The 18,805-nt window shown below is 43.8% G+C and overlaps 6 protein-coding genes across 11 annotated transcripts; 4 read left to right on the top strand and 2 right to left on the bottom strand.

Moving 5' to 3' along the window:
• Positions 1 to 70: 70 nt before the first annotated feature.
• On the bottom strand, positions 71 to 18,711 carry Sol1. 3 transcript variants are annotated; one of them, XM_070286921.1, is made up of 7 exons: positions 18,542 to 18,711; positions 17,777 to 17,945; positions 14,709 to 14,932; positions 14,009 to 14,608; positions 842 to 1,255; positions 586 to 790; positions 71 to 534 (listed from the first exon to the last, which is right to left on the bottom strand). In XM_070286921.1, exons 1-7 carry the CDS (start codon positions 18,576 to 18,578, stop codon positions 201 to 203), a joined length of 1,983 nt encoding a protein of 660 aa, XP_070143022.1. In that variant the 5' UTR covers positions 18,579 to 18,711; the 3' UTR covers positions 71 to 200. The 3 variants fall into 3 exon arrangements, with proteins under 3 accessions (XP_070143022.1, XP_070143021.1, XP_017026664.1); XM_070286920.1 differs by lacking the exon at positions 18,542 to 18,711 and adding an exon at positions 18,421 to 18,475; XM_017171175.2 differs by lacking the exon at positions 18,542 to 18,711 and adding an exon at positions 18,146 to 18,322.
• DNAlig3 (DNA ligase 3) lies at positions 1,401 to 4,244 on the top strand. Its single transcript, XM_017171165.3, has 4 exons — positions 1,401 to 1,856; positions 1,912 to 2,716; positions 2,770 to 3,999; positions 4,070 to 4,244. The coding sequence occupies exons 1-4, from the start codon at positions 1,499 to 1,501 to the stop codon at positions 4,188 to 4,190; spliced, it is 2,514 nt and encodes an 837-aa protein (XP_017026654.1). The 5' UTR covers positions 1,401 to 1,498; the 3' UTR covers positions 4,191 to 4,244.
• On the top strand, positions 4,331 to 7,361 carry LOC108077716 (probable cytochrome P450 9f2). Its single transcript, XM_017171167.3, has 4 exons — positions 4,331 to 4,603; positions 5,815 to 6,334; positions 6,409 to 7,066; positions 7,132 to 7,361. The coding sequence occupies exons 1-4, from the start codon at positions 4,398 to 4,400 to the stop codon at positions 7,296 to 7,298; spliced, it is 1,551 nt and encodes a 516-aa protein (XP_017026656.1). The 5' UTR covers positions 4,331 to 4,397; the 3' UTR covers positions 7,299 to 7,361.
• On the top strand, positions 7,722 to 9,762 carry LOC108077718 (fatty acyl-CoA reductase wat-like). Its single transcript, XM_017171169.2, has 5 exons — positions 7,722 to 7,831; positions 7,919 to 8,031; positions 8,192 to 8,702; positions 8,811 to 9,525; positions 9,588 to 9,762. The coding sequence occupies exons 1-5, from the start codon at positions 7,756 to 7,758 to the stop codon at positions 9,670 to 9,672; spliced, it is 1,500 nt and encodes a 499-aa protein (XP_017026658.1). The 5' UTR covers positions 7,722 to 7,755; the 3' UTR covers positions 9,673 to 9,762.
• On the top strand, positions 10,390 to 13,417 carry LOC108077717 (fatty acyl-CoA reductase wat). Of its 2 annotated transcripts, none has more exons than XM_070286922.1 (5): positions 10,390 to 10,444; positions 11,102 to 11,214; positions 11,848 to 12,358; positions 12,419 to 13,127; positions 13,238 to 13,417. In XM_070286922.1, exons 1-5 carry the CDS (start codon positions 10,405 to 10,407, stop codon positions 13,329 to 13,331), a joined length of 1,467 nt encoding a protein of 488 aa, XP_070143023.1. In that variant the 5' UTR covers positions 10,390 to 10,404; the 3' UTR covers positions 13,332 to 13,417. The 2 variants fall into 2 exon arrangements, with proteins under 2 accessions (XP_070143023.1, XP_017026657.1); XM_017171168.2 differs by lacking the exon at positions 10,390 to 10,444 and adding an exon at positions 10,583 to 10,782.
• Positions 15,181 to 17,338, bottom strand: LOC108077720 (calmodulin). 3 transcript variants are annotated; one of them, XM_017171171.3, is made up of 5 exons: positions 17,145 to 17,338; positions 16,496 to 16,631; positions 16,214 to 16,435; positions 15,898 to 16,154; positions 15,181 to 15,838 (listed from the first exon to the last, which is right to left on the bottom strand). In XM_017171171.3, exons 2-5 carry the CDS (start codon positions 16,535 to 16,537, stop codon positions 15,667 to 15,669), a joined length of 693 nt encoding a protein of 230 aa, XP_017026660.1. In that variant the 5' UTR covers positions 16,538 to 16,631; positions 17,145 to 17,338; the 3' UTR covers positions 15,181 to 15,666. The 3 variants fall into 3 exon arrangements, with proteins under 3 accessions (XP_017026660.1, XP_017026662.1, XP_017026663.1); XM_017171173.3 differs by having other exon boundaries at positions 17,180 to 17,338; XM_017171174.3 differs by having other exon boundaries at positions 17,201 to 17,337.
• Positions 18,712 to 18,805: the final 94 nt, after the last annotated feature.

The raw sequence follows: 18,805 nt of genomic DNA, 5'->3' as shown, positions 1-18,805 counted from the left end.
GTTTACACGGCAGGTAAGATATTGCGAATTATGAAAATAAAAAGTAGTTTTAATGCAATAGTACCCATCGATAACACACTACTTCTTATCGATGTTGCATCATTACATCGTTATTTTTTGAAAACTTAAACTTAATTTTTTGTTGTTATATTTTTGTAATATTTATTTCAATTGATAGAATTTTGGCACCATGTCTGTTATTACTTAAAAGAGTGTTGCAAAAACAAAATAAACAAAAGAAACTGGTACAACTCCTTAATCGCTCGTGTTGGCGCGGAGGAAATAAAGCTCTGCGTGGAGGCATTATCCCGCAGAGAAATAATGGAGTTATTCATGGGGATGGTTTCAAAGGTGTACAAAGCGCGAAATCCTATGGCTACAAAGCGATCATTTGAGTGCAAGGTGACACGGAAGAAACGCCCATATGACCGCATTTCAAAGTCCTGAAGCTTTCCACAGTATCTGCTGTACTTTCGATCCGTGGTCATAAAATTGGAGAACTCCACATAGTCGCTGGCTGTCTGCTGGTCACAACTGATAAGAAAATGTTAAATTAAACTCTTAAAATATAAGATATGCTCTTACGTTTCAATGCCCTCCACGTCAAAGTAGGTAAAATGCAGGACCACCTGTTCATCACTGGCACCGTAAAAGTAGTAATTGCATACAACATTTTCCAGATAGTATCCCGGAAAATTGGGCGAGTGGAATAGGCCACTTATGCGCTCGCTGCTGTTGTACACGAAAGCACACTCCTGGCCCTGTTGAACGCCCGACATGATGCCAAAATCTGGAAATGTTTCATTTTTCATAAAGTTTCACTGTTCTTGGAGGCACTTACTAGTCAGAAACCGGTATTCAGCACGAAATCCGTAGTACTGCACCTTATTGGTCATCTCAGGCGGATACTTGCCCATAAACTGGAGATGCAACTGCGTACCGCTGGACATTAGGGGCTTGGGCAAAAAGGCTCCGCAGAGCAGCTCCTGTGTCTCTCCCCGCATCTCGGTCACCACATGAAGGGCATCTGCCGGTTGGCAGCCAGTGGAGTTCTCGTGCTCCGTGGGAATGTTAAAATCGTGAAACCGAATCTGCACGCGCTCTGGCGGTGTTCCGTGGAATTCGTAGCGGCATTGCAGGACCCTCGAACCGCCGATTACAGAGCCGCCGACGGCGTGCTTGGCCAAGAAAAGCTGGCTGGAGTCAAAGGTTCCAGATTTGTTAACGCGTGTGTCGAATATTTGTTTGCATGGCTCTGTGGAGTATTCAATGATTTCGTTAAAACCCCGTTTTATATTTCGCGCCTTGGTGCAATATTATCGATAAGTGATAAACTTAAGCTAAATTTGTTTGGAACTGCCAAATTTGAATCTGGCTACAAGCTACTTATTCGCGTCAGCTGTTCTTTCTGACTAAGTTGGCAGCACTGCCCTCGAATTGTTTACGTTTCGGTTTTTTGTGCAATAATTTCATTTTCTTGCGTTTACTCTGTAATCGTATGCTACGAGCTTTGAAGACAACAGTTCCTGGTCCCGGATTTTTAGCTCGATTCTGTAGCGGTGCAATGGCCAACAAGCGGATCCACAACGAAGACAACAAGTTGGACACCTTCCGGCGGATATGTGATGAAATAGCCGGCGAGGCGAGCTACCTGAAGAAGGCGGAGAAACTGCAGAGATTCTTCGAGCGCGGCACCAGTGGTAAAGGTTTTGAGGGCGACACGCTGCTCTGGGTACAATTCCTAATCCCGGCGGCCAATCAGCGCGTCTACAACCTCCAGAACAAGGCACTGATCAAGCTCTTCTCGCGCATTTTCAACGCTAGCCAGCAGCAAATGCACTTGGATCTCGAACAGGGTGAGCTAGACTTACGGCAATACAAAATTGGCAATTAATGATTGATTTCCCGTAGATGGTGATGTTTCCGAAACCCTGCGCAGGCATTTCGCCGCCTCCAGTAAGCTGAAGCCTCAGACGCAAAGCCGACTGTACCTGCAGGAGGTGGAGAAGATGCTCCTGCAACTGGTGGACCGCACCAAGGAAGATGAGCAGACGGAACTGCTGCAGGAGGTGTGCAAGAAGGCCACCGACTTGGATTTGCGCACGTTCATTCGACTGGTGAAGCAGGATTTGCGGATCAATGCACGAGCCAGGCACATCCTGGACGCCTTTGGCCCCGACGCCTATCCCGCTTACCAATCCTCCCGGGACTTGGCGGCAATTGTGGACCAGTTTGCCAGGCAGGAAAAGAAACTCATTGTGGCTAACGACGCGGTCAAGGCGAAGGGGAAGACGAAAAAACCGAATACGAGTGGCATTCAGGTGATGACGCCCATATCGCCAATGCTGGCCAGTGCCTGCAAGTCAGTGGAGGATGCCTTCAAGAAGAGCCCCGCCGGACTGTACAGTGAAATCAAATACGATGGCGAACGGGTGCAGATCCATAAGCAAGGCAGCGAATTCAAGTTCTTTAGCCGCAATCTGAAGCCCGTTATGGATCACAAGATAAAGGCACTGAAAGAGCACATACCGCTGGCCTTCCCAGGTGCCGGGGAGTTGATTTTGGACTCGGAGATCATTCTCGTGGACACTGAGACCGGTGCGCTGCTGCCCTTTGGCTCGTTGGGAGCTCACAAGAAACAAACTTTTGCTAACGCTGCCGTATGCCTGTTCGTTTTCGATTGTATATTGTACGATGGCGAAGATTTGACGCAAATGTAAGTGGAAAGCTTTCCCTTTTCCAACTATAAATACATTTTCCATCTAACAGGACCTTTCGCCAGCGACGTGAGATCCTCGAGCAGAATATAAAGCCCATTAAATCCCATGTACAGCTATCGGAGTCGGAATTCCTGAAGACCAAGAGCGAACTGGCCATGATGACGGCCAAGGTGCTGCATGCCAATCTGGAGGGAGTAGTCCTGAAGAGTCCCAGCAGCACCTATCAACCAGGAAAACGCAATTGGTTGAAGGTCAAGAAAGATTACCTTTTTAATGGAAAGATGGCAGATACCGCTGATTTGGTTGTCCTGGGCGCTTGGTATGGATCGGGGAAAAAGGGTGGAGTGCTCAGCATTTTCCTCATGGGCTGCTACGATGCAAGGGATGGCCTATGGAAGACGGTGACCAAAGTGCACTCTGGCCTGGACGATAGCACCAATGAAGAGGTCCACGATGCACTGATAAAGCTAACCGATCGAGCAGATGCCAGTCGGACGCCCAGTTGGCTGCTGTGCAAGAAGTCCCTGGTGCCGGATGTCCTGGCCAAGGATCCGCAACAAATGCCCGTATGGGAAATAACAGGAGCGGAATTTACCAAGGCCGAGGCACACACAGCTTCCGGCATCTCTATAAGATTTCCCCGAATTACTCGCCGGCGTAGCGATAAATCCGCCAAAGAGGCAAATGATCTTGCCCACTTGGAAGATCTGTTTGATGCCTCGAAGAAAAATGTGAACGTGGATCTGCTTCTTGCTGACGCCACAAAGGGTGAGGAGCAACCGGGCAGCAGTAGGTCTAGTAGCGCCAAGAAATCCAAGAGGTCCAGTACAGGCTCGGGGGATGAAGGGGCAGCGCCAACACCCACTAAGCGCAAGGCGTCAAAAGTGGAGCAGAGTTTGCCTTCCTCGCAAAGGGAAATGAAAGATTTTTTCAAGCCCATCAAAGAGTCAAAAACCGAAGTTAAACATGATATTAAAGTTAAAATAGAGCCAAAAAACGAATTTGAAACCGAAGTCAAAATTGAACCGAAACTGGAGGAAAAGGAAGAAACCAAATCCAAAGATGAAAAACAATTCAAGCTAGAGAAGAAAACTCCCGAGTCAAAAAGTGCGAAAAGCACTTTATTCTCAGGCCTGGTTGCGCACTTTGCAATGGAGCAGGACTCGAAGAAGCTGCGGGAACAATTTGAGCGGCACGGCGGCTCCTGTACCACTAATGCCCGGAAAGCTAACTTGGTCTTCTACAACAGAAATGAGATAATGGACCTTGGGAAACTGAGGTAATGTCATCTAATTTGACAAAAAACCTAAAAATAAGATTTAATTTAATTTTTTTTTATTGTTTTGCAGGCCCCTCTACCGACACAGCTGTCGACATCTGAATGTGAGCTGGCTTCAAACATCGTTAGAGAACCAGAGTCGACAGCCTTACCCGCTACACGCTGTGATGCTGAAAAGCCGAGTGCTTTGATGAAATTGTTTTTACTCATAAATACATGCTTGATTAAACCGAATATATATTATACAGACAAGTATTTTTTATCAAAGGCGGCAAAGCTTTAAGCGAAAGCTTTGTCCAGCGAAAACAAAATGCTCCCAGTAATTGGTGGCGTCGTTAGTTATCTTCCGGACGCTTAGAACACGGAACGCGCACTGTTCCCGACTGAGCTCATCCAATATGCTGTGGGAATTTCTTGCTCTCTTTGCGATCGCCTTTGCGTTGTTCTATCGCTGGGCGACCGCCAACAATGATTTCTTCAAGGATCGGGGTCTGCCCTTTGCAAAGCCCACGCTTTACTTTGGTAACATGGCCAGTATGTTCCTCCGGAAGAAGGCCATGTTCGACATCGTCTGCGATCTATACAACAAGGGTGGCAGTGCCAAGTGAGTTTATCCCTTTAAATTAAGTTTAATAACTGGTTTATTAGTTGTAATATAAGTAACACGCACTTTGAACCCGTTCCGCATCTAATGTGTATCTATGTATGTGCGCCATTGCCATGACAATTGTAGACTACCAAGGTCACGATCGTCGATTCTATATACACAAATATATATGTACATGGTGGGTGCGGTCTGCGTTTGTGTAATTATTGAATATAAAACTGTGAAACGCTAATAAACAAAGGACCCAGGCGTGTAGAGAATTTATTATCAAACACACATAAAATTAAGATAGCCGCTACTATACATTTCGCAAACTGCTTTGTTATGTTTATCAGTTTAATTTATTTTAATCTTATCAATAATACGACAGCGTTAAATGTTGTTTGTTACGGACTGCACTCACGGTGTTTATACTTAGATAGGAAAAACGATTTAGAAATCTACTCGTCTAAGTACTTTTTGATAACATTGTTGAAATCAGAATCAGAAATATAGATAGGATTACAAAATCTATCCGCTTTGTGCACCTAAAAACTATATTAAAGCTAAACTACCGGAAAATATTTACAAACGGAGGTAGAAAAGAGCTTTTAGTAAACGTTTTGTTTACTATAGAGCTTAGTATGTATATTTAACCCTTTTATGTCCAGTTTTCGATAATTATATAGTTTACTATAGGTATAACTATAAAACTCGAAAAATAGTTAATAGGATCAAATATTTCTTCTTCACCCAAATCCTTGCCAAATTCTGACTAAAATCATTAAACCCTGTACAAGTGTATATATAATGTATACAATTTTCTATAATTTTTCAAGAAAGAAAACTCGATTTAAAAAAAACCAAAAGTTTATGTAGATACATAAATACAATGTGATATCACCAAAATAGCTTTTCTGTCTTGCCCATATTGTGTGTGGCGGTGTGCGAAAGACATACATTAACATACATACATAAACCTAGTTTCAAAAGTTCTAAAGAAGCTTAATTAATTAATTAATCAAACAAATTAATAATACACCAACTGGGTTAAGTCAAACAATAATTGGATAGGTTATGATTAAACTGCGCTAACAAAATGTTTAATCGGGAACTTCATATGTATGTATTTATATATACATATATCTAAGCAAATGCCTTTGTGGCGTATCATTAGTGAGTCACAAAATGCTTATCGGACATTGATTTTGTTTTTTTTAATTTTTTAGATTTTTCGGTATCTTTGAACAGCGACAACCACTCATAATGGTACGCGATCCAGATCTTATAAAGCAGATTACCATCAAGGACTTTGACCATTTTATTAATCACCGCAACGTATTCGCCACGAGCAGCGACGATGATCCCCATGATATGAGTAACCTCTTTGGGAGCTCGCTGTTCTCCATGCGAGATGCCCGCTGGAAGGACATGCGGAGTACTTTGAGTCCGGCTTTTACCGGCAGCAAGATGCGGCAGATGTTCCAATTGATGAATCAGGTAGCCAAGGAGGCCGTCGACTGTCTGAAGAAAGATCAGCCATCTCTGCAGGAGATGGATCTGGATATGAAGGACTACTGCACTCGTTTTACGAACGATGTTATCGCTTCAACGGCCTTCGGCCTGCAGGTTAATTCCTTCAAGGAGCGTGAAAACACTTTCTATATGATGGGTAAAAAGTTGACCACATTTACTTTCCTGCAGAACATAAAGTTCTTATTATTCTTTAGTCTGAAGAAGCTGAACAAGGTATGTGTATAAATTTAAACTAAAGCTTATGAGTTTATGGTTAATCCCTCAATTATTCTAAAATCATCTTGCAGATTCTTAAAATGGAGCTTTTCGATAGAAAGAGTACCCAGTACTTTGTGCGCCTAGTACTAGATGCCATGAAATACCGCCAGGAACACAAAATAATCCGTCCGGATATGATCAACATGCTGATGGAGGCGCGCGGTCTGCTCCAGTCGGACAAGGCCAAGAGTGCACCAACTCGGGAGTGGAGCGATCGCGACATAGTGGCTCAGTGCTTTGTATTCTTCTTTGCCGGCTTTGAGACCTCGGCGGTGCTTATGTGCTTCACCGCCCAAGAGTTGATGGAGAACGAAGATGTTCAGCAGAAGCTGTACGAGGAGGTGCAGCAGGTTGACCAGGAGCTTGATGGCAAGGAAATAACCTATGAGGCGATTATGGGCATGAAGTACTTGGATCAGGTGGTTTCGGAGGTGCTTCGCAAGTGGCCGGCAGCGATTGCCGTTGACCGGGAGTGCAACAAGGATATCACCTATGACGTAGACGGCCAGAGCGTGGAAATTAAAAAAGGCGATGTCATCTGGCTGCCGACCTGTGGCTTCCATCGTGACCCCAGATACTTTGAAAATCCCTCAAAGTTCGATCCGGAACGTTTCAGCGATGAGAACAAAGCAGATATACAGCCATTCACATATTATCCTTTCGGATTGGGTCAAAGGAACTGCATTGGTAAGCTGCTCAAAGTTGTTCGAACATTCTGTGAATCTTTATTGATCATTTGTATCTCTATTCAGGTTCTCGATTCGCTCTACTCGAGGCGAAGGCCGTCATCTACTATCTCCTGAAGGAGTACCGATTTGTTCCCGCCAAAAAATCCTGCATTCCACTGGAGCTAGCTAGCAACGGCTTTCAATTGACACCCAAAACTGGATTTTGGGTCAAACTCGTCCAGCGCAATTAATATAATTAAATGTTTTGTTATCTGATGTAAATTAAAGATAAAAACATTCTTGTTAACCTTTAATTGTCCTTTAATTCTTGTTGACCTTTAATAGCAGGGGTATTATTTAGCACTTTTAACTATCATCTTCAATCGTTTTCAAATTTTTGTTTCCAAAAAATATAAATAGTAGTTTAAGGTAGGCGGTCTCTGATGGGATATATGGTTTATGGTAATATTTGCAAGCTCTTATGGCTCTTCAATGAATACGCAAGCTTTGTTGCATAATTCAAAAGTGCATTCGTTAAAATCGAAAAATCTTGTAATTAGGTTAAGTGGTTTTAAAATGCTTCGAATATCGTAACGATCTAATTGAATTTTGATAGCTGCGTACATTTCCACTAGTATAAATGGAAATATTGCAAGAACCTGCGTATTTGAGCAAGTGAATTGAGTGAGTGAAGATCAAAACGGAAAGATGCAGTCGGAAATTGTGCCCTTCTACCAGAACAAAACTGTCCTTGTAACCGGAGCCACAGGATTTTTAGGCAAAGGTACACTAGCTAGGATATTGCAGGAATAAAATAGATAATATACAATATTTTGTGAAACTAATTAATTCTACTGAAATACTTCTGTAGTGATCACAGAAAAGTTACTGCGTTCCACGGATGTGAAACGCATATATTGCCTGATGAGACCAAAACGAGGTGAGAACATTGAAGGACGATTCACCGCTTGGAAAAATAATAAGGTGAGGCCCACCAAGCAAAGGACATTTGAGAAACTAAATCAAAACGTATTTCTTTCAAAACCTTTAATATTTAAGAATAGTTGTAGAAAATGTGAACGATCCAGACTTTTTACGGTTTAGTTCTTAGTTGTAATTGTTACCTAATTTTTTCCCTATTCAGATCTTTGAAGTTTTGCTCAAGTGCAAGCCCAGGGCCCTGGAAATCGTAAAGCCAATAGCTGGGGACTGCTGTGCACCGGGCCTGGGCCTCGCCGAAGCGGACCGAAGGACCTTGCTCACAGAAGTGCAGGTAGTCTTCCATGGAGCCGCTTCCATTAGCTTCGTGGAACCGCTGCACAAGGCGTTGATTATCAACACGCGGGCCGTACGTCTTATGGTGCAACTGGCCAGGGAGATGCGATGCCTTGAATCCTTTGTACATATCTCCACGACGTACTCCAACTGCGTGGTGGACACCATCTACGAGCGCTTCTACCCCGAGCACCTGTCCTGTCCTGCGGATAAGTTGCTCGAGCTAAATGAAACTCTAAGCGCTGGACTAATTGATAAGATGAGCAACGTGTTTCTGGGGAAATACCCAAACACCTACACCTTCACCAAGGCTCTGGGGGAGCAAGTGATTCAGGAGGAGGCAAGTGACCTGCCCATCGGCATTTTTCGGCCAGCCATTAGTGGGTATTGCCTCCAGATTATTTCTGATAAGCTTTTTTTCAGTGCAGTTAACCCACTGAGACTCATTGCTGTTTTTTCTTTTTATAAAAATGCATGTTATTTTCCAGTTATGAACAGCTACAAGGAGCCGTCGCCAGGTTGGATTGAAGGCATGCAAGGTTACATCGGAGTCATGTATGGCATAGCCTACGGCATTTTGCGCCTGATGAGAGCAAATATGAAAACAGTTTTTCCAGGGGTTCCGGTCGACTATTGCGCCAACGTAGCTCTGGCTACTGGATGGCAGCTGGCCAAGAAGGAACACACCGACCAAGCCCAGAGCAAAGTGCCGCCCATTTATGCCTTGTCTGTCAGTCAGTCGAATTCGATTCCGGTGGCTGAAGCCATCGCCACATCGTTTAACCGCCACACAGAAACGCCAAATACCAAAATGATATGGTACCCTTTATTCCATTGTACCACTTGCCCCTGGCTCTATAGCGTTGGGATATACTTATATCACCTGATACCAGCCTTCTTTATGGATCTCGCCCTGCGGCTGAGGGGTGAAAAACCGATCATGCTAAATATCTATAAAAAGAGCCATGAAAATCTTTCTATATTTACGCCATTCACCAGTAAAAATTTCAACTTTGATTCCACTAATACACAGCAGTTGTGGCGGTTCATGACAAGCGAGGATAAGCAAATCTTTGCCTTTGACATGGAGAACTTGAACTGGCAGGAGTTTTTTAAGGTAATCATGGATGGAATACGACTGCATATGTTCAAGATTCCCTTGACGGAGGAATCCATAGCGACCGGCAAGCGGATGCTTTCTAGGTGAGTGGGAAACCTCTTTAAGTAATGACTTTATATATATAATGTGTTTTGGGTTATTGCAGGTACTACGTAATGCATTTATTCCTTACATTTGGAATAGTTTTGGTCTTAGGGACCCTGTCTTGGTTTCTGATTAAAATTTTTTAATACATATATATTGTTGCATCAAAGTTTATTGATAGTTTTGGAATGATATGAAACTTTTATTAATACAATAAAGATCTATGAATTCATTGAGTTATATTCGTTTTTTTTTTTACAGATACTTAAAAACTGGTATAATAAAAACCAAATAAAAAATGATTTATTACTAAACAAACACCTAACAATGTAGATGCGTTTTATTACCCCTGAGCTTTCAGTAAAATAATAAAGAAGGCAAATATTTAAGCACGCGGTGTGATAACACATTGTGAATTGTCTAAAAATTGAAATCCTAGCTTTCATAGAGTGAGATTATAATTAGTTTTTAGTGTAATATTTATAGTTAGATCCCATTTAAATTTTCCATTTCATTTAAATACTTTTATTTATTATCATTTTGCACGCGGAACACTCGACATAGGCATGACTTCGTGCCGGCCCTCGAACTTAATTAAGTATTCTATTGAACTACCGGGATTCGCTCTGCTTCCCCTGGCGTTGCACTTTACCTGGGCCTAAGTAACACCATTTTCCAATTAGCCAAATGGCAACGAGAGGGTTCAGAGAGCGCCACGCCACTTGGCACGAGCAGCAAAAAAAATTGAGTTTCCTAAGCAGAAACAAAAAGAAAATTTAAAATAAAGAGTGTGGCTAATTGTTTATTAAAGAAAGGCAAATCAAATGGCTTATTATCGGTGCTCAGCTTCGTTCTTACAATAACTACGTATACGTAATATGCTGCTTGCCCGACTGGCATCCTCTCCAGCATCAGCGGGTGAGTAAATGTTTATGACGCGACACTTTACGATCTCGTCTTCCTACGGATATTTGAATACCTGTGTGCAACAGCCATCACAATCGATTTTTTGCGACTCGTGCTCGGGTATAAATAACGGCTAAGATCACTGAACACCTCTCATTCAGGCATCAGTCGCGACTGCGCCGTTCTCCGGAATAAGCGGGCCATTGGATTACGGATACTTAATTTTTTCGTTGTATATGTGCGCGATTAGGACCCGCGACTAAGCCCACCTATAATGGCGACGGATGTGCAAACATTTTATAAAGACAAAGTCGTCTTCCTTACAGGTGGCAGTGGTTTCCTGGGAAAAGGTATTCCGAATTTTGTTTGATATTTGCCAGCCGTTTCGGATCAGAGTCGATCAGTCCGATAACAACCAGTTAAAGTGTGAACACAATTCATTAAAGAATTTGTCTAAAGGTTAAAGACCGGTGATTTCAATTTGATTGAGATGATGCCTTGCCAATTATCGCATTTATATACATGTGTTCTCATGACAAGCATGCAACGCCCCAGCCGGTTAACACAAAAAACTGATGCCCAAAACAATAACTGATGCGCAGAACCGGCTGGCACGGTCATCCAACGAGACCAGTTCAAGTTCAAGATCAAGTCTCTTGCTCTTTTCAGTGCTCATTGAGAAGCTGCTTCGCACCACGAAGGTGAAACGTATCTATGTGCTGCTCCGCACCAAGAATGGCCAGGACGTGCAGGATCGTTTTGCCACCTGGGAGACTGACCCGGTGAGTAAGTCCTCAGAATTGGTAGGACATCTAACCGATTAACCTGAATAATTTCATGGAATTCCACGGATTTACTTGAAATTTAAAGTTCCAAAAATGACTCTTAGGTTTTAATCTTGTTTTTCGAAGCCTGAAACTTTGATTTATATGTGAATTCCTTAAAAATTCTTTGGACATTTCATTGAATTGCTCAATAATTAAATGTGTCACGCCTTTATTAGATTGATTGCAATTAAAAATGGATGATAGTGGAAGACAACTATGGATGTGGCCGTAATTATCTTGAGACTACAATCTGCAAGTGATATATGTTATGAATAAATTAAAAAATTTCGAAGTGTTGAACTGGTATGCATCGGCGGATTAAAAAGGGAAGAAAACACAATTCTGCATAGTTTTCTAAGTTAATTATGCAGGTCTGATTAGAATTACAATTTTGCTGATTTTGATAGATTATTATCGCGTTATAAACACGAATTTACATACAAATAATGGCTACCGTGACTGTCTATAGTTGTCACCATCGAAGCTCATTTGCATTGTTTGCAAAGTCAAATAAATAAATAGTAAATCAGGATAGTGTTAAGTTCATAAGGAATCGACCCTAGATCAAGATTTTGTTTTGTTCTATAGGTTTTCTTATTGCTTTTGCAATCGGATCCCGACGTGCTGAAGCGAGTGGCGCCCCTTGCTGGGGACTGCCAGGCCCCGGATCTTGGCCTGAGTCCCTCCGACCGCCAGCTCCTTCTGGACGAGGTCCAAGTGGTGTTCCACGGTGCCGCTACCGTGCGCTTTATGGAGCCACTGCACATTGCCCTGGCCATTAATACGCGGGCTGCGCTGCTCATGATGGAGCTGGCCAAGGAAATGCAGCACCTGGTGGCCTTCGTGCACGTGTCGACCGCCTTTTCGAACTGCGTGGAGAAGCACATCGAGGAACGTTACTACCCCGAGAACCTGAACCGTCCCGTCCGAAAGGTCCTACAGCTGTACGAGACTTTGGACGACGAGCTGGTGGACAATATGACGCCGGTCCTGCTGGGCAAATTCCCGAATACCTACACCTACACCAAGGCCCTGGCAGAGCAGCTGCTCCAGAACGAGGCCGGCGATCTCCCGTTTTGCATCTTTCGTCCTGGCGCCAGTAGGTGATGTAGTCAGCGGCTGAGGCTATGCCCCACTAACCCGAAGTATTCTCCTTCAGTTATTGCCACCTACAAGGAGCCGATGTCGGGCTGGATTGACAACTTATATGGACCCATAGCTGTGCTCTATGGCGCTGCCCGCGGATTCATTCGCATCACGCTTCTCAATGTGCATGCCCAGGCTGGTATTGTGCCGGTGGATTACTGTGTCAACACGATGATAGTCCTCGCCTGGGACACGGCCAGGAATGCCCTCAAAGCGCATCACCCGGACCCGCCCATCTATAACTTCACGCCCAGCGAGAGGCGGCCGATTACGTGGGGAGGATTCCGGGACAAAGCGGGAAAGCTAAAGAACACATTTCCGCTGAATCGGATGTTGTGGAAGCCATTCTTGCATTGCACAAGATCCATGTGGCTGTTTAAGTTCCTGGTCTACTTCTACCACCTCCTTCCGGGCTACGCTATCGATATGGTGCTGCGTCTGCGTGGTCGCAAACCGCGTCTGATTAAGCTCTATGATAAAATACACAAAAATATTGAGGTCCTGTCTCCCTTTGTGGACACCTCGTGGAAATTCGACACCAATAATACGCAACACCTGTGGAAGCAATTGTCGCCGGACGACCAGTTGCTATACGAGTTTGACATGAGCCGTCTCGACTGGGATGACTATTTCAAGCGGGCCCTCGCAGGACTTCGCATTTATTTGGGCAAGGAGGATCCAGGCGAAGATTCATTGAAGAGGGGCAGAGTATTACTCAGGAGGTGAGTGAAAACTAGTATTAGTAATATTAGGTCTTTAGCGATGAGTATATTATTCTATCTTGAAATTTAAACCTTTTTCTTTAAATGCCTAATTCCATATATTATTTCAGGTTTACGATCCTTCATTCAATCTTGCAGTTTGTTTTATTCAGTGGAGCTTTCGCCCTTTTGTGGTCCATATTAAAGCCATTATTTAGCTTATAAGTTAATGCACACAAGGACACACGCACACACACAGGAAGTAGGTTCATTGTTTCTTAGTTAAATAAATGTTTTGGCCAAAGTGTTAATTAAGGGACTCACTGGCTGGCAAAGAGGTACACAGTGCCTTCGATTGGTGAACGAAGACGAAAACCCAAGGGAAAATGTCGAGTAGAAGCCATGAGAAGCGATAAAGCGCCATTTGAACGCGACAGCAGTTCGCAATAGACTGATTCGAGATGAAGACCCTGCTCCATTAACACGGCCCACACCCCTTCATTCAGGCCCGTTGGATTGGCCACATCCGTTTCCGCCTCAGAATCCGGAGCGAGGCAGAAGGAAGCTGTCGGGTGGGGGCGTGAGTAGGCTAGTTTTGCCGCCATTTTCATCGATTAACATAATTCGATTGGGTCTAGGTCCTACAGAAGGCGTAGTGTCGAGGGAAAGCTGAACGGGAGCACTGAACAAAATTCTCTAAGAAAATTAGTTACTTCATATTTCAAAAATTATATTTTTCGCATTTATAGAAAATTAATTAATTTATTGATTTTAGTTATATGGAAATTCTTATGGAAAAGTGGACATGCTACAATTAAAGTATTTCTTTCTGCGTGTTGCAGAACTCTCGAGGAAGAAGGGGATTGATAAATGTAAGGCTAATTTATGGGGCGCCAACTTACCAAACGGCCGTCCCGGCTTCGACAGCTCCACATCGATTGGCAGACTGTTTGCCTTTGCGGCAAAGGAGTGTTGTAACTGGAGTTGCTGGATCTGGATCTGCTTTTCCTCCTTCACTGCCACACTGGCCGCCTCCAAGACAGCGGGCGGTGGAGGCAAGGCTATCAGGACTCCTGGCTCGTTAGGCACGAATCTGTACTTGCCGCGGAATCCTTTGGCCGTGCGATTGGAGCTGGCATTGAACTCCAGTAGGAGATCGGGACCGCTGCTCACCAGCCGGCGGCTGGGACGACTTGAGCAGAGCACATCAATCACGGAGCTCATGTGAGCGGACTCGGCATCAAATAGAGTAATCGCGTCTAGCTGGCATCCACCGCTTACCACCGGCGGCAGCTGCAGCTCCTCGAACAGGATCTCCACATGGGTGTCTGGCCTGCCGATGAACTTGTAGGCGCACTTGATGTGTGCCGGATAGTGGGCGGGAAAGCGCGGTGAGTGGAAGTATCCCTGGCCTAGATTGCCCTCCTCGGTGGCTAGGCTGGCGAAAAAGTAAAAGTCGCAGTAACTATGTGGCACCAGGCGACCATCCGTACGGAAGTTTTCTGTAAAGCATTCAAAAAACCAAAAGGGTTAACCCAAAAGGATTCTACGGATTCTACGATACCCTTTATTTTAAACTATCAGAAATTGAGGCCAACTTACCTCGCTTCAGAAATCGATAGCTGGCGGTTAGGGTCAAGTTCCACCTGTCCGCATTGGTGGGCGGATGCTGGAAGCGGAGCCGAAGGCCCATCAATCGACCGGAGCTATAAATAGGCGTGGCACTACGGTTCCGGCTGTGCTGGCAAAAGGTGTCCGCCGCCAGTGTCGCGTTCTCGATGACGGGCTCCCTCAGATACGGAAAGACGTCCACGCTGTCCAAGCACCTGTCACGAAATTGCATTTGATGAACGAAAAAAAAAATTGCAAATATAATAAGTATGTAGAGAGGAATTCCACCACATGCCTGCCTGTCGTTTGCATTGGCCAGCACAGATGCGTAATGATGTCTAAAATTTATTGGCCGATACTTTTGGGGCCGGCTCGTTGGTCAGCCAGCCGCCGCCGGAACTATAAATATCGTCTGCAACCAGCAAATGGCCATTAAGAAATAATCCCCAAAGCGCTCGCTCGGTTGGTTCTTCACGATTTATTTTGATAAAAAGTCGAACAAAAGTTGGCGTTAAGGCTAATTCGATTGTCACATCGAAACAGCTGCGGTCGGCCGAGTTCTTAGAGCCACAAGTAATTGAAAAATAATTAAGTAGATTGCAGGGATTTACTACAAGTGAGCTACGGGAAATAGAAATTTTAAATTAAATTTGAAACTTTTCTTTCTTAATGAAAATAAGTTATGAATGGGATTTAAATATATAGGAATTTTCAGCTCTAAGCCTTCATTATTTTTATTCATTTATATTTTTACAGGAACTCTAAAATCCAAGATGTAAGAAGAACCCTTATGATTTCTTGCTTAGGCAAACTTTTTTCTGGCCTTATGTCCCTTTTTATATCCAGCAATCTAGTATGAAATATTCCTTTTAAATTCCTTTTTTAACAAATAATAAGATAAAAACATTTGAAATGTTAAATAAAAGTCCTTATAAATCAATCTATAATGTTATTCCCCCTTTCGCTTGCGCATTCCGCCTAGCATGCGACAAAAGGCCGGATAATCGATCATGGGCGGCTCCTCCAGGGACTTGGGCTTGGCCATCGGTGCATGGCTAAGAGCCTCCTTGGCCTCGTTCAGAGTCATTTTGTCTCCATAGTTGGTTAGCTCCTCGTAGATTCTGGGGATTTGGAAATGGTTATAAACATCGCTCCAGTTTGAGTATCTCCTGGAACCCACTTGCGTTCCTCGATCTTGCCCGTGCCGTGATCGTCCCATTTGCTCCAGGCTTCGAGCAGCACATCCTCCGGATCCAGTTCTTGGGTGCGTCGGCTCATTAACCGAACAAAGGCCTCATAGTCCAGGGGTTCTTTGGCCTCCTCCATCATCTGCTCCAGGAGCTGCTCATTCGGCTCATTTCCCAAGGCGGTGTAGGTGAACCGCAGATCATCCTTGGAGATCAATCCATCGCAGTCCGTGTCAAAGAGCGAGAAAACCTTAGGACGAGCCACACAATCAACACTTGGAAGTCATCCCCTCTTATCCGTCGACTTACTTCCTTCAGCTCCGCTAGCTTGGCAATGTCCAGGTCATGCGGCGCCACCTGATCGTCAGCAGTCATCTCCTCGGGCAGCGTGTAATGGCCACTGGACTCTGGTAGCTTTAGCGTGGGATTAAAAATCTCATTGATCACGGCCATGGCCTCCGAATCGGCCAGATGCGAGGGTGGTTGCGGAGTTTGTGACTGCTTGCGGGCGGAACTGGTGCGACGTCGACGCTGGATGGAAAATTGTGGATTGGATTACTGCCATTCATTATCAGAATCATCCGCACTCACACGCTCCAGATCCTCGAAGGAAACTGATGGATCCATAGACATTTCGAAAGCACGTTCTTTTTAGATATGGCACTATTATTTTTTCTTTAATAAATCTGGCTTAAAAATGAGCTCCGAATTTTCAAGTTTTCGAAAACTATATTTTTAATTTGAATATTTTATTTTGTATTTTAATCAGAGGTGATTTCCCAGAAAGCTCCTTCAATAAAATCCCCAGTAAACATTCTCCGAACTTCAAAATAAATTACGAACAGTTATTCTTAATTCATTAGAAGTCCATAAAGGGTATATTACAATACATTACAAAATTCATAATTTATTAGATTGTATAAAATTGTGAAACAGCCATAAGAAAAATCGTAGTAACTTAACGAAATTGCAGCTTTAAAATGATTTTAAAATATATTCTTCTTTGCAAGATTTTGAAAATTGCGCAAGCTTAATTTAGGACAAAATGAATTCCCCCTTTATAAATTTTTGAAAGATTTCAATAAAGATGTTTTTAAAATATTTTCAATGTTTTAAATTCATATTTTTAATTAAAAAATATATATATATACACATATACATATAGTGGTAGTATAGCTGAAGGAGCTTTCTTTGGTTTTAGTTTTTATACATTTTTAAAGTCCTTTATCGGCTGTTCAACCTTGCTTTTAGACACTTTTCCCGAACACTCAACACCTTTTTTTTTATGACACTGACACTTTCTACCAATCGGTGGTCGAGTCACCCGCACTTTCTTAACGACTCGGACGCGTTTTCCCAGAGACTGTTGCTCTCGAGGATTTATTCGAACCACATTCGACGGCGCACTCGGCCCAAGCTCCACTGAATTGTGCCTGGCCAGTGCTCTCCAATTTTATTGACAAATCGATTCCGAAATATTGTGTGCGTTATTTTTATGGCGCAAATGTTGGATGCATAGAGTTTTGCATAAATTGACACAAATTTGCGGGATTTATAAATATAAATAAGCAGCAGGCGGCCAGGCGGGCCTGGCGGACCGCCCACATGGCCTTCGCAAGGTATTTTAATTACATAGCCGTTGCCGCTGCAACGATTTTGACTTAGCTCTTGGCCATTCCGCTTTTGGCCATCGCATTTCCGCGACGGACGACCAGCCTTATCCATCGACGGATTCGATTTTGATGGCTGTCGCCGGCAGCTGTCTGCCGATTTGAGATCTGATCGGCTGGCTGCCTGATCCCCATCCATTCCTCATTACCACTACCATATCCATTCCGAACCCGGAATTCGGCCGGAAGCAATGTCACTCACCCGGGACGTAGCTGCAATTGCTCGAGCTGAAAGGCCACTAGTTCGTCATCGTGGCCACCGATGAAGATCATAAGGCAGTTGTTTTTGACACCCAGCGCCTGGCTAGCGTTAATTGCTAATCTGCCCCACTGGGTGGCATTCCGATCGGTGGCATGCAGGCAGGAACAATCTGTCAAAGAAGAAGGGAAGCTGTAAAATTTTGATTTATACCTTTGGACAGGATTTAAATGGATTTCAAATTCAAAGCAGTTTCTGTGGTGCTCCTTAGCAACAATAAACGAATTAAATTTGTATTAACCAAAATATAAACTTTATATAAATTGTAAAATATTCTAAATGCAAATTGTACTTTTTTTCAACTAAACCTACCAAGCCATAGTTGCGACTGCTTGCTACTAGAAACTATTGGCTGGTGCTCCTGCTGCTGCTGAAGCTGTTGTCCATTTCCGGTGGTCGAGAGGACCAAGGCTAATATTGCCAGAGACAACCGAGCGGCCGCCATAGTCAGCGGCCAGAGCGAGACTGTGAAGCCGGATTTCGTTATCCTGCCACAGACCTTATGGCCTCTGTCGGTATAAAAATAGCCAGCTACTCTCGTCAAATAGGGCTTCTCTGCTTTTTTTTTTTGTTGCTTTTCCCCTTACCATTAAATTTCCGTTGAGGTTTTACAGGTGCCGGTGCCGGTGCCTCCATCACCATCATCGGCATCCGCTAGTTTTCTGCCGTCGCCCTTTTGACCACTTTCAAACACACGTTAATACTTGCCTGCAGCCATTTGGAGCATCATCGTCCTCTGGACCATGTTTTGGGTGGCGGTATTTTTAAAATGTGTGTCGCTTTGTCTTTTGTTGTTTTTTGTGAGCTCTCTGGGCTGCCAGTTAACAGCTCATTTCGGCCCCAATGGAGGCAGTCAGTCAATTCATCTAGATTGTCACACTTCGGGGACCAAAACTCAATTAAGTTAACTGCCAATCCAGCTGAAAATTACATTCACAATACTGTTTCAGCTCGGCTGAGGTTACTCACTAA

The sequence above is a fragment of the Drosophila kikkawai genome, chromosome 3R (assembly GCF_030179895.1).
Source record: "Drosophila kikkawai strain 14028-0561.14 chromosome 3R, DkikHiC1v2, whole genome shotgun sequence".
NCBI classification, from domain to species: domain Eukaryota; kingdom Metazoa; phylum Arthropoda; class Insecta; order Diptera; family Drosophilidae; genus Drosophila; species Drosophila kikkawai.
Note: the sequence above shows the minus strand (reverse complement) of the source record. Positions and strands in the feature narration are given on the sequence as shown.